A 13,823-nucleotide genomic window follows, 5' to 3' on the forward strand; every position below is an offset into this window, starting at 1 on the left:
AATGCTGCCCTTCTACCTGAAATGTTCTTCTTATTTGCCTGCTTAACTAATTTTCATCCTTTAAAAGCAGCTAATGTTACCACTTTGTCTGAGGAGCATTCCCTGATACTCCACCTTTACCCCCTAAGTTTAGTTAGATACCTTCCTTTAGTACTCTCATGATGTCCTGTCCTCATTTTTTATCCCTGGACTTGGGTATTATCTTACAGTTGCCTGTGTCTGCATCTTCATTATATTGGGAGCTTCTTAAGGATAGGATATTTTTATTCTTATATCTTAGAACAGTGCTTGGCACATGATTGTTATGTCGTCATTTACACCAAACAAATGAGCTACTGACTTGCTAGCAGTCCATTATCTTATTAGACTAAACACAAGTCTAAGGCAGTATAGTAGAGATGAAGAAAAGAAGCTAGTTTCAAGAAATCTTTATAAGGTAGAATCAAAATTGAGTAGCAGATTAGATATGGGAAGAAAGTTTCTAAGCTAGGGAAGCTAACTGCTGGTCATGTCATTACATGAGATAGGTATTCCAAGGGGGGAAACAGGTAAGGAGTCATGATGAACTCAGTTTGGGGTATGGTAGGTTTATTTATTTTATAAAAAGATTTTATTCATTTGAGACAGAGAGATAGAGCACGAGCAGGGGGAGAGGCAGAGGGAGAGGGAGAAGCAGACTTCCCACTGAGTCGGAAGCTTGATGTGGGGCTCGATCCCAGGACCCCGAGACCTTGACCTGAGCCAAAGGCAGACACTTAACCATCTGAGCCACGCAGGTGCCCCAGGGGTATGCTAGGTTTAAAAAGGGTTTGGAGTCTATCCAAAAACACATTGAGAAACACAGAAAGAAACAGATAAGACACAGTTAAAAATATGGATACAGAGCTTGGGATTGGTCAGAACACAGAACCATAGATTTGGAGTTATCTATCTGTTAATGTATTTGAAACTATTGGAGTGGATTTTTACCCAAGAAAAATGAATGATAAGCATTTTGGAATCGTTTTATTGAAGAGGTGACATTTGAACTAATGTGTTTTAAAAAGCATAGAAGGGCATAGTGAACAGAGAAAATTATTTTGTTTCCTTCAATGATTGGGGATCTTCTAATTTTCTTAATTAATGTATTTTTTCTTTTATTATTTCATATGATTGCTGCATTTCTTATCATACAGTTAGTTGGGATAGTCTGAAAATCATAGACATTGGATACTTGTTATAATGTTATATTTCTTTTCTGGGCCAAATTCCAGATAAAGAGTTTTCATCTTGCTGAGCATTTTCTTCCTTATCATTTTGCTGTATATGTCCTCATGTCATTGAACCAAGAATTGAATAACTTGTGATTTTTGATTTGGAAAACTCACCTCTAGAAATGTTCTGTCTGGCCTCAGTGATTCTTATGATCAGCCTGGTCCTTGGGTCTCTGTAATTGAGAACTCTATCGTGTTCCTCCTCAGTTTACTATTTATGAAGCTCAGCAAGGCCCTCAACTAAATCCAGAATATTGTTAATCTTTAATGGCTTCCTCAGGTTTATGTGGAAGGGTGTTTTAATGTCTCTGGCAGTACTGTTTCATTGTGCTGTTTTCCATTACTTAAGTGTCATCTAATTTTTTATATTAATCTTTTAATACAAAGTCTAAGTCTCGGTCCCAAATTAATATTCCTTTCTTCATTTTTCTCCTAATTAGGCCTAATATATGATAGTAAGTCAAGTATCTGGGGGGAAAACAAACCTTATTCCTTGCTTAAACATGTGTTGGTTTGAACAGCCTTGCTCAGGCCTAGAGCCTTAGTACTTCAGAGTGAGACTATCAGGTGAGTTGTTACCATCATCTACCAGATTGGGCATATGTGACCATCACATCAATTTCTGCAGAAATCACCTTTTTTTTTTTTTTTTTTTTTGTAGCAATAGCTCTTGACTTTTCTCTACCTAGCACAGCCTAAAACTACAACAGTAACAGTGGCATGCTCGACAATGATTTTTCTCCGGGATTTGGGAGTTTATCAGAATCTCCAGGGGTACTTAAAATTTGAAAAAGTCCCCCAGGTGTGATTCTGATTTGCTCCCTCTTCCTCCTCCTCCTTCTACTCCTCCTCCTCCTCTGAGAATCACTGTTTCATCTAGAAGCTTCAGCATAAGTAGGCACATTTATTGGTATATTGACCTATATACTCCGTAATCCTCCTACACCCTTACCTCCCTTTTGAGTGGTACCAGTAGTTTTTTCTAATACCATAACTTCTGAAACCAGTTTCTACCTGTCACCAAGGGTGTAGCTACCACCAAAGCAGCCCTGTTAGTGTTTGGAAGCCTACAAAACAAGGTCTCCAGTAGCTTGAGGGCCAGGTTTAATGGTGTGGTTTATTTAAATGGGAGTCCTTTGCGAAGACTTAGACTAAGAGTCCAGGATTTATACTAACACCACTCCCCCCTGCCCCACCAATTTTATTCCAACATTTTATGATGAAAATTTCAAATCTACACCAATGTTGAAAGAATTCCGGGATGAATTTTTGTATATCCACAACCCAGATTCTACAATTAACATCTTAATATATTGCTTGCTTAATCATGTTTCTACCCTATTTATTCCTCTATCCATCTGTTCACCTTTCTTAAGAATTTCGCAGTAAATTCCAGATATCAATACAATTTCCCCTAAATACCTTGGCATTCCTATCATTAAGAGTTTAATATTTATTTATAGCCTTTCCTTTTGAAGTAAAATTTACATAGTGAAGTGCCCAAATCTTAAGTGCTCAGTAGCTGAGTTTTGATAAATGATAAATCTGAATAACCCAAATCCCTATCAAGATATAGATTATAACACCCTCTTTTTTTCTGCCCAGATTATTCCCTCTTGACTTCTATAGTTTCTGACTTAAAGGTAAGAAAAAGGCTTGTCAGTGTTTCCAGGACAAATAGGGATCAGTGTTTAATGATGGATCAGCAGATTTCTCTTCTCCATTGCCTAAAGTACCTTGTGTTTTAAATTGTATGTGAATGTATTAAAACAGGATACTGAGTAAGTAACTTATCTTTTCAGTTTTTAAATAATTATTTTGGAAAATACTATAGGTATAAATACCTTATATCTGTTCAGTTAAGTATTTTATAAGGCAAAAGCTCTAGTTTAATGAAATGTGAGGACATACGCATAGAAACAACTGGGGAAGAGAAAGGAATTGGAGGTGAGATGGGAAAGAAATCACATAAATAAATGTAATATAGCATATATTAATATGTGGCTAATTGGTTAAAATATGTATTATGTATATCTAACATCATGAGGTATCACAGTCCTGACAACAGTGGCATGTCATTTATTCAAGAATAAACATATCATAATCTGCCTTTAGGAAATACACATTAAATTTCTCTTACTGTCAGTCTTGGGTGTTCATCATTTTGTTTTGTGCCTGGTAAATATCTCTTAATTGGCTTATTTTTAGAGTGATGTAGCATATTTTAATTTATATCCGTATATTTAAAATATGGTATAAGTTTGAAATTATTTACTTGCATTTTATGAGGAGTAACATACAAATGTATTTCTAATAAAATAATTCTGATCCCAAAAGGAGAAGCTGTGACAAAAGTAAATTGTGATATTTTCATAATAAAAAGCCATGCAGCCATTTGCATATCATTCCTGAGATATTACATACTGGCTTTGTCAGTACTGGTAAGTCCATTTCAAGGATGTTGCCCTTAGTCCATTAGTTTGGATAATGAGCCTATAAAGTTCATTTATAACTTGTGGCACTGCAAGGAGATGGATTCTAATTTTCATCCTTTTATCTAGACACATTGAAAGAAGGTCAATGGAGGGTTCTGTATGAATCATTGTCCCAACACATATCACGTGACAGAGACCTGATAATGTCCATGCATAAGTGTTTTCCTTATTTAGAAATAGCACTTGAAAGAAATCTTTTTTTGATCATTCTTTGAAGTAAAGTAGAAACATTAAAAGAAGCTTTATCCCTCTTTTTTTGTTTGTTTAAAGCGTTATCACATGTGTGACCAGATAGCTATTCTTGAACAAAAGAGAAAGCAACACTTAACAAAAATAAAAAGGCTTTAGTGACTTTTACAGACTGTGAATGATATAACAAGGTATTTAATCAACTTTTCTCTCCTTTTCTTAGATCTGTTAAGGGGACAAAAGCCTTTTCTAAACAAAAGAAAAGCTTCTTATATTCCTAAACATTAGAAAGCTTATGCTTATACTGTAATACTTACACTAACATTATTCTTATTAATGGTATTCAAAATAAATATTTAAATTCTATTCTATGTTTATAGTTTAAAGATTTCAAAGAAGCAACAAGAATATATATTCTGTAATTTAGTGTCAGTTTTATGTCAAAATGTGAAATTGTATACTATTTTAAATTGTCTTCTAAGAAATTGGTTTCAGATTCAGAATTGTAGCTGATTATGTTTATTTTTCAGTTGTGTAATCATTAATGAGAACTTTTTTGCTATGTTTATTTTCTTTGTAGATGTAAAGCAATCATAGATCAGTTTGGTCAGAGAATAATCTCTAAGCATTTCCTTGTGGAGGACAGTTACTTTTCTGAGAACACATGCTCACATGTACAATACCGGTAAGGCACCCCTCCACCCACTGTCCAGGGGAAGGTGAAACATTGGAAAATTTATCTGTGTGATTATATTGACACTTCTCTATGATTGTGTTCTTCAAGTTAGATGCAAATGTGTACCAAACCAAAGATATATCCAATATATCCACTGAGTCTGGTTGTAGGGGAGTCCAGTCTAATTTTGACTCCTTTGTATCACCTGGGGTTGGTCTGCACGTCCCATATCCTCCTTTCCTTTTTTTTAATTAAGATTTTATTTATTTGAGAGAGAGAGAGAGCACGAGCGGGGTGGGGGCAGAGGGAGAGGGAGAAGCAGACCCCCGCCGTGTAGGGAGCCCCGTGCAAGATCATGACCTGAGCTGAAGGCAGACTCTTAACCAACTGAGCCACCTAGATGCCCCCACAGTATTCTCCCTTCAGTGAGCCAAGAATAGATTAAAGCAGAGTTTGACTTGGCTTGAGGAGGCAACACTTTTATCATGACTTAAATCTTTGAAATATGGTAGTTATATAACTATAAATGAAACTTATTTGTGGAATCTGAATCACTGATTAACTGTTCTGTGCATTACAGGCAGATCTCCAGGTCAGTCCTGATTACAGATAGATCTGTACTAAAAATGGATTCAGATCAACAGGTAATTTTAGTCCTGTACTTTTTAATAAATGTTGCTAACCTAATCTACATGGTATTATGTATAAATTAATATTGGTGAAATAAAATGTATTAAGCCATATGTGCTAATGTATTTAATGCATTTTTTAAAAAATACATAATGTCAGTTCTGTAATAATCTTGGTTTCTTAAAGATTTCCTTCCAGCAGGACAAATATTTACATCTTATATAATATTTTTATTCTATGGAAATTGGACTAAATCCTAATTTTTGAGTTATTCTATGTAATTGAAAATATATTGTTATGGGGAAAAAAAGAGAATCCCCAGGGAATACATTTAAAACTCTTGAAGGAAAGGCTTTATGGTAACCAACCCTAGAACAGTGGTGGTAAGCTTACCATTAGGCCTGGTGTGAATGAGTACCGCACACATTTCTGGTTCTAATGTTTCCTCATCACCATTGTTCCTTTCAGTACTCTCTTCCTTCTCCTCACTGCCAATTCTATAGGAATGTCTTTATGCCTATGGTTTTTCCTCAGTCTGAACTCTTAAATTCCAAGAAGTATGCCCCTTCTTCTGATTACACAGTGACTGATAAAATCAGTTTACTTAGTATGACTCTCAGACCTTTTCTATATGCTACTGCTAAAAATAGGTTCCAAACATTCCTTAAGTGAAGCTTTCTGATATATAAACAAATGTTTGCTATGCATATGAGCATAAATATAATAAATACTGAATGATTATTCAGTAAACAATGAGTGTCTTTTACATGCCATCCAGTGTGCTGAGATCTGAAGACAGTGCTAACCATGATAGCATCTCTGCCCTTATAGCTTGCAGTCTGGAAGATACAGATATAGACAGATAAATAGTAGCTATTTAAGTTAAGCATGGCAAGTGTGAGCAAGGATTGGTACAGCAGCTATTGTAATGCTCATCACACTGTCCTATAATTACCAGTTAACTTGTCTGTATCTTCCAGTAAACTATAAGCTTTCTGAGTATGTTGAAGAATGACAGGGAGGCATTAAAGTGAAGAGAGAAAATAGAGACAATTCTGTAGAAGCTGAGCTGCAAAGAGTAGGAAAGAGGAAGTGATTCCTGAAGAGATGTGGAAGTGAAGAGGGCTTTTCTTTTCTTTAAAAGACTGTGTATATTTCAGCTGATGCTGGAGCTAGTAGAGAGGGAAGGAAAGGTTGAAGATATGCTGGAGAAAAGGAAGACAATGCAGCGAGGTCCAGGTAAAGGCTGGGGAGGATGGGATTCAGAGAACAGGTAAAAAGCATTGCCCTTAGATGGGATGTGAGGCATCTTGAAATAAGAGGGTGAATGCAGGACTGTTTGTAGGTCTCGGGAGTTCCCATCTGATAGGATCCATTCACTTTTTTTTTTTTAAGATTTTATTTATTTATTTGAGAGTGAGCGAGAGAGAGAGCACGAGCAGGGGAGGGGCAGAGGGAGAGGGAGAAGCAGACTACCTGCTGAGCAGGGAGCCTGACTCAGGGCTCCGTCCCAAGACGCTGGGATTAGGACCCGAGCCAAAGGCAGACACTTAACCGACTGAGCCACCCTGGAGCCCCTCCATTTACTCTTTAAATTACAAAGTGAGGTCATCTCCTGACAATGAGGGTATAAGAGTGCTTAACAGGTCACAGCTCAAGGAAGGATATACAGTAATAACTGTGAGGAGTTGGAGAATGACCTATCTCATGGTCAGATGGCTGCACAGCATCAGTGGCCCAGTTGAGTCTGGAGGTTATGGGTGTACAGTAGCATTAATCTGCCCCTATCCTTTCAGCTCTTCCATTCTCTTACCCTCACCCAGTCTGCTCATTGACCTGTTAAGAGACCTACAGTTCCTTGTCCCCTCTTTCTCCTCCCAGTTTACCAGCTTCCTTCTGCCCTCTTCCTTTTCCATGTCCTAGACCCCATGGTTTATCTTCTGAACTGCCCTTCCCCCAATACCTTCAATTCCCATGTAGCCACGCTCTACTGCACCCACAGAGGAAAATCCTGTACCTGGATGAGGCTATAATCTACATCTGGATTACAGAGGGATACTTGAGAAAACCACACGACCAGACAGATTGGCACAGCCACAGAGCTGGGGTTGCCAACCTCATTCATCTGGACCCTCTGCCTACTACCAGTTAGTTTTTCCACTGGCCTCAGATAGCTCCCTCTCCCTTTCCCCTCATTGCCTCATCCAAATCTTTACTATTTTACCCACCCTTCTCTCTGTTAGCTCTTTCACCTCACCCCCTGCTTCACCAAGAAAAGCAAGGCCACCTACTAAGCACAGTGACCCTGGAGCCCCTACCCCAGCACTCACAACTAATGCACAAGTACAGAGACTAATGAGGGGGCTCCCCTCCTTGTCCAAGGCCAGCAGCCCTTTTCACAAATGCTATTGGCTCTCGTGCACGTACGTATGTACGTACGTACACACACACACACACACACACACCCCACCCACCCACCCACCCTGTATGCTTGCTCTCTCTCCTCTGTCTTCAGGCTTTCCCTGCTATTGGCACCTTCCCCTCAAACCTATACACATGTACTAGCATTTTCTGTTCCAAAACTAAAAATTAAAAAGACAAAAACAAGAAACAAAAAAAATTATCCCTTGACTTTGCCCCCATCTCTAAATGTATCCCATCTCTCACCTGTTCTTGTCAGCATTTTTAAGACAGTATCTATACTTGCTGCCTCCATCTCCTTACCTCTCATTCATTTCTAGACCCAGCTTCTATCTCCACATTTCTACCACAATTTTTCTTGCTAAGTTTATTAATAACTTTATAATGGTCAGGACCACAGAACATTTTTTTGGTTTTTGTCTTTTTTGGTACATTTAGCAATGTTGATTATTCTCTTTTTTGACTTCCATGACACTGCTCTCCTGGTTCTCCTCATAACTCTGAATATTCCCTCTCTGCTTCTTTTGTGGGCTCTGTCCTTCTCTTAAATGTTGGGGCTCCTCAGGGTTCTTGTTTCAGCCCACATTATCTCTTGTTCTGTGCACACTTGCTGCTTGATTCCATATACTCTCATGGTTCTAACTCTGCATAAATGTTGGTGACAGCCATTTCTATATCTCTCAGGAATGTTGGCCAAACTTCCTGCTGGACATCTATCTCAAAGGCCCCTCAAACTGAACATACTCTGAGCTGAACTCACCATCTTCCTTCTCAAAACTACTCATCCAGTGCTCCCTACCTTGATGAAAAGCATTGACATCCTTCCAACTAACAACAACTTCCTCCCATCTCTGGTATCTCCTGAGCCTCCAGGTCCTCTCATTGTACTTTCTAGAAGTTGCTACAATCTGCTTTTCCTTTTAGTCCTTATTCTCACTGCTCTGGTTTTGGACCTCATTTCTGCCTTCTAACTTGTTCTGCCTTTCATCTTGTCTCCTTCAGATCCATCCTCCACAGAGCTATCAGAGTGATCAGTCTAAAATATACATTTGGTATGCTTTTCTTTGTTTCCTGCATGGGTTTTTCCTCTTATTAAATTTTTGAAGCATATATAATGAGACTTAAAAAGAGGAAAGAATAGGTGTAAGTTTAGATAAATTTTATGAAAGTGGTATTAGAGGATTGAGGAAATTCCCTTTTGATGGCTTTTATTAATCTCTATGAGATTTAAGACAGTACCTTCTCAGTTCAGGACACAGAAGGTACTGGGGTAAGGGATTACTGACTATATTTAAATTTTTAAAAATTAGACATGATGGTTGTAGGAAACAAAAGAAATACAGGCATACCTCAGAGATATTGTGAGTAGTTCCAGACCACCGCAGTAAAACGAATGTCACAGTAAAGCAAGTCAAAAGATTTTTTTGGTTTCCCAGTGCATATAAAAGTTATGTTTACACTACACTGTAGTTTATTAAGTGTGCAGTATAGCATTATGTCTAAAAAAATGTACTTACCTTAATTAAATGCTTTATTTCTAAACACTGCTAACCATCTTCTGAGCTTTCAATGAATTCTAATCTTTTCTGCTCGTGGAGGGTCTTGCCTTGATGTTGATGGCTGCTGACTGATCAGGGTGGTGGTTATTAAAGATTTGGGTGACTATGACAATTTCTTAAAATAAGACAATAATCTTTTCTGCATCATTTAACTCTTCTTTCATGAGTGGTTTCTCTGGCATACAATGCTTTTGGATGGCATTTTACCCACAGGAGAAATTCTTTGAAAATTGGGAGTCAGTCCCATCAAAATCTGTTTTGTTTTATCAACTAAGTTTATGTCATATCTAAATTCTTGGTTGTCATTTCAACAATCTTCACAGCATCATTGTCAGAAGTAGATTCCATCTCAAGAAACACTTTTCTTTGCTCATCCATGAGAAGCAACTCCTCATTTATTAAAGTTTTATCATGAGATTGCAGCCATGTAGTCCTTTCTTCAAGCTTCACTTCTAATTCTAGTTGTCTTGCTATTTCCACCACATCTGCAGTTACTTCCTCCACTTAAGTCTTGAACCCGTCAAGGTCATTCCTGAGGGTTGGAACCAACTTCCTCCAAACTATTAATTTTGATATTACCTCTTCCCATTAATCATGAGTGTTCTCAATGGCATCTAGAATGGTGCATTCTTTGCAGAGGGTTTTCCAATTACTTTGCCCAGATCCATCAGAGGAATCACAGTCTATGGCAAAGTCAAAATTACTCCTAGATCCATAAACTGCAGAAAGTATGTTGTGTTATCAGGCATGAGAACAACATTAATCTTGTACATCTTCATCAGAACTCTTGGGTGACCAGGTTCACTGTCAATGAGCATTCATATTTTAAAAGCAATCTTTTCTGAGCAGTAGGTCTCAACAGTGGGCTTAAAATACTCAGTAAACCATGTTGTGTCATCCAGGCTTTATTCCTTTTACAGAGCACAGGGAGAGTAGATTTAACATAATTCTTAAAGGCCCTAGGATTATTGTAATGGTAAATGAGCATTGGCTTCAACTTAAAGTCAACAGCTACATTAGCCTTTAAAGTCAGCCTGTCCTTTGAAACTTTGAAGCCAGGTCTTGACTTCTCTCTTGCTATGAAAGCCCTAGATGACATCTTCCAATAGAAGACTGTTTAATCTACCTGGAAAATTTGTACTTTACTGTAGCCACCTTCATGAATTATCTTAGCTACATTTTCTGGATGACTTGTTGCAGCTTCTATATCAGTATTTGCTATTTCACCTTGCACTTCTTTATGGAGATGGCTTCTTTCCTTAAACCTTGTGAACCAACCCTGGCTAGGCTTCAAACTTTTCTGTAACTTTCTCACCTCTCTCAGCCTTCATAGAATTAAAAAGAGTTAGGGCCTTGCTCTGGATTAGGTTTTGGCTTAGGGAATGTTTTAGCTTTATCTGTTTTGATCCAGATCTGTTTGATCAGACCACTGAAACTTTCTCCATGTCAGCAATATGGCTGTTTCCCTTTCTTATCATTCTCATGTTCACTGGAGTAGCACTTTTAATTTCCTTCAAGAAATTTTCCTCTGCATTTACAACTTGGCTAACTGGCACAAGATGCCTGGCTTTTGGCCTGTCTCAGCTTTCAATGCGCCTTTCTCACTAAGCTTAATTATTTCTAGCTTTTGATTTAGAATGAGAGAGGTGTGACTCTTCCTTTCATTTGAGCAGTTAGAGGCCATTATAGTGTTATTAATTTGCCTAATTTCAATATCATTGTGTCTCAGGGAATAGTGAGGCCCAAGGAGAGGGTAGAGACTGGGGAATGGTTGGTTGGTGGAACAGTCAGAGCACACAAAACATTTATCAATTAAATTTGCTATTCTATATGGGCACAGTTCATGGAGCCCCTAAACAATTACAATAGTAACATCAAAGATCACTGATCCCAGATCACCATAACAAATATAATAATGAAAAAATTTGAAATATTGTGAGAATTACCGAAATGTGACATAGAGACATGAAGTAAGCAAAATCCTGTTGGAAAAAAACAATAGACTTGCTCAATGCAAGGTTGCCACAAACCTTCATTTGTTAAAAAAAAAAAAAAAGTAGTATTTGCAAAGTGCAGTAGAGTGAAGTGCAATAAAATGTGGTATGCCTGCACTTCCATGTTGGTGCAGTCCCTAAGATACCTTTCTGGTTATGCACATGTTTTTAGTTATAATCATTTGATAATTATTGTACAACATTAGATACATGTTTTAGTGGTTCCTCTCTCTTTAAGGTACAACATTTTGTATCATGGATAGCCAGTAGCAAAAGGGAGTTAAGAGGAATATGGAGAACACAGTTTTTGAGACATATTAAACCCCAAAATGGACTTATGAGGAATATGATAGTAGAATAGTCAGGGTTATTAAAAGAATTTCTGTTTTGAAAACTTGTAGGCATTTCCTATGTGGACTATCAATATGACATCACCAGTCAAAATCTAGGCATTTAGTGCCTACAGATAAAAGTATAAATAGGGCTTTACCTTTTGGCAAGTATTTTATATATGAGAGGGTATAGTTTCCTCAGATTGAAGATTATTGAGAATTCATATTGAAACTTTTGGTTTTATAGAGAAACATTGACCTGATGGTCATTTAAAGTTGTAAGTATAAAGCCATGTAATATATTAGTAGTGTCTATAGCATATCAGCATACTGCATATCAATAAACGTTACTTAAAAATAATTTTCCACTTTACTCTAAATTCTGGGTTTCTAATTTTATTAATGGAGTCCTTAAATTAATTTGAAGACCTTTATTTTGAAACATTTTGGTATATGTTCAGCTGTACTTTGGTATATGTTGACCAATTACTTTGCTTATTTCAATATCTTTGGGATTTGTAACATTTTTAAATTTTAGTACTCTATATCTGCTTTCAGCCATTATGAATAATCAAACTTGATTTAATATGATCTGTTTTCAAATAGTGAAGTGTATATAATTCAGAAATAATAAGTCATAATTGAATCCTTTGAAAATAAGTGAAGAATTAAATATTAAAGATATTTGAAATATTCATTGTCTATGAATTATATGAATGCAATGTATATGATATATAAGTATATAAAGCAGAAATTTGATGTTCGGACACATGTTCATGTTACATGTTTCAAATTCTGTTCTAAATTAAACCCTTACAAGTTAAATTTTTTCAAACATCAGTGGAGTTTGAGAAAAGACACTCAGTTTGAAGGTAAACTGCACTCTAATGATAGAAGAATGAAAATAAGTTCTACCAGCTATGTCTAATATTTTGTTTCCACTTTTTAGATTTCCATTTTGACAGTGCCAGGAGAGGAACCAGGAACTTTTGCTGTTCGAGTCATTGAGTTGTGTCCTTCAACAATGACATGCATGAAAGGCACATGTAAGCACAGTAGAATCTAGTCATCTTGTGTACTTGTTGAGGAAGTAAAGGGGGGCAGCCATTGATAAAGTTGCCTGGGCTCTGTTTATAGTTTTGCCATATATTTTTTTATTCACACTATTTGTTCACACGCTTTATGTTCATACAGTAAGTCATTTTATACCTTCCCCTTGCTTCTAATCATGTTTGTGGCTAAATCTTCATAGGCACAATTTATAAACCCTCCAGTGAAAGAATTTCTGTGACTTTCCAGTTCTTTCTGTAATTTTACTTAAGCTTATTAGGAATATACTTTCATAAAATTTATTTTCTCTACTGCTAGTTTTCTTCTTTGCTTTTCCTTAGAATTCTTAATCCAGTTTATGAACTTCTACCATATGTAAATCCTCTGTTTTTTTATGAGTCTAAAGTTAGGTACTACTTTATGTTCTTTTACCAATATGTATCAAAATTTCTGTCTCTAACACTGTCAGATACCATGCTTGTAGAATATATTTCTTAAAGGTGTTTCACTGAGTAGAAATCAGCAAGGATACATTGGGTATCATTATGCCTAGACCTAAACTGTGTACTGTAGTGATTACAAAAAGCAGAGGGTGGCATGCCTGATTTGAAATGTTCATAATCTTATTGCACATCTAATAGAACAAGACAGTATTAACTGTGTGCAGTGTATTCTGCTAGACATTTCAGGATAGGTAAAGATCAGTATGACATAGGCCTGACCTTAGGGGACTCAATCTACTGGGACAGATAAGACAAACACAAAAGTAGCTGTAAGAGCCAGAATATGAAAGTACCACAAGATCAGTACCAAAAAACAGTGGACTGTAGATTCATAGGAGGGCAGCAACAATGTCATTAGCTAGATTTTTTAAAATTCTGTAAATTTATATTGTTTTATTCAAACTGTTACATGAATTATGAGAAGCAGAAGACTAATCTGGTTTGGCATAGTCAATGAAAACATGACTATGTCTTCAAGTGTAGAACTTCTACTTACTAAAAGATGTCAGAAATGTAGTTAAACAGAGAATTGGGAGCTTGTTGCCAGCAGGAAGAGTGAAGAAAACTTGTCCCTTATTGCTGTAATCCTAAATTTCAGTTTGAAAAGTAGCTCACTGATGGTTTTCTACCTTATATAGTGATTTGTGAATTAAGTAAATTTTTACCATGACAGTTACCATTATTTTTCCCTATTACCTTAACTGGTTTTTTTTCATGTTTT

At 36.7% G+C, this 13,823-nt stretch overlaps 1 protein-coding gene across 3 annotated transcripts in view; it reads left to right on the forward strand.

Moving 5' to 3' along the window:
• CHM (CHM Rab escort protein) overlaps positions 1-13,823 on the forward strand; it is a 207,726-nt gene that overhangs the window by 135,313 nt on the left and 58,590 nt on the right. For all 3 annotated transcript variants that reach the window (XM_028101500.2, XM_028101501.2, XM_088028708.1), the window contains exons 10-12: positions 4,518-4,622; positions 5,194-5,257; positions 12,499-12,595. In XM_028101500.2, coding sequence (XP_027957301.1) covers positions 4,518-4,622; positions 5,194-5,257; positions 12,499-12,595 — 266 coding nt within the window. The remainder of the gene's footprint in view (positions 1-4,517; positions 4,623-5,193; positions 5,258-12,498; positions 12,596-13,823) is intronic.

This window comes from Eumetopias jubatus, unplaced genomic scaffold, assembly GCF_037043125.1.
Source record: "Eumetopias jubatus isolate StellerSeaLion01/CBP00866 unplaced genomic scaffold, mEumJub1_p1.0 scaffold_11, whole genome shotgun sequence".
Lineage (NCBI taxonomy): Eukaryota > Metazoa > Chordata > Mammalia > Carnivora > Otariidae > Eumetopias > Eumetopias jubatus.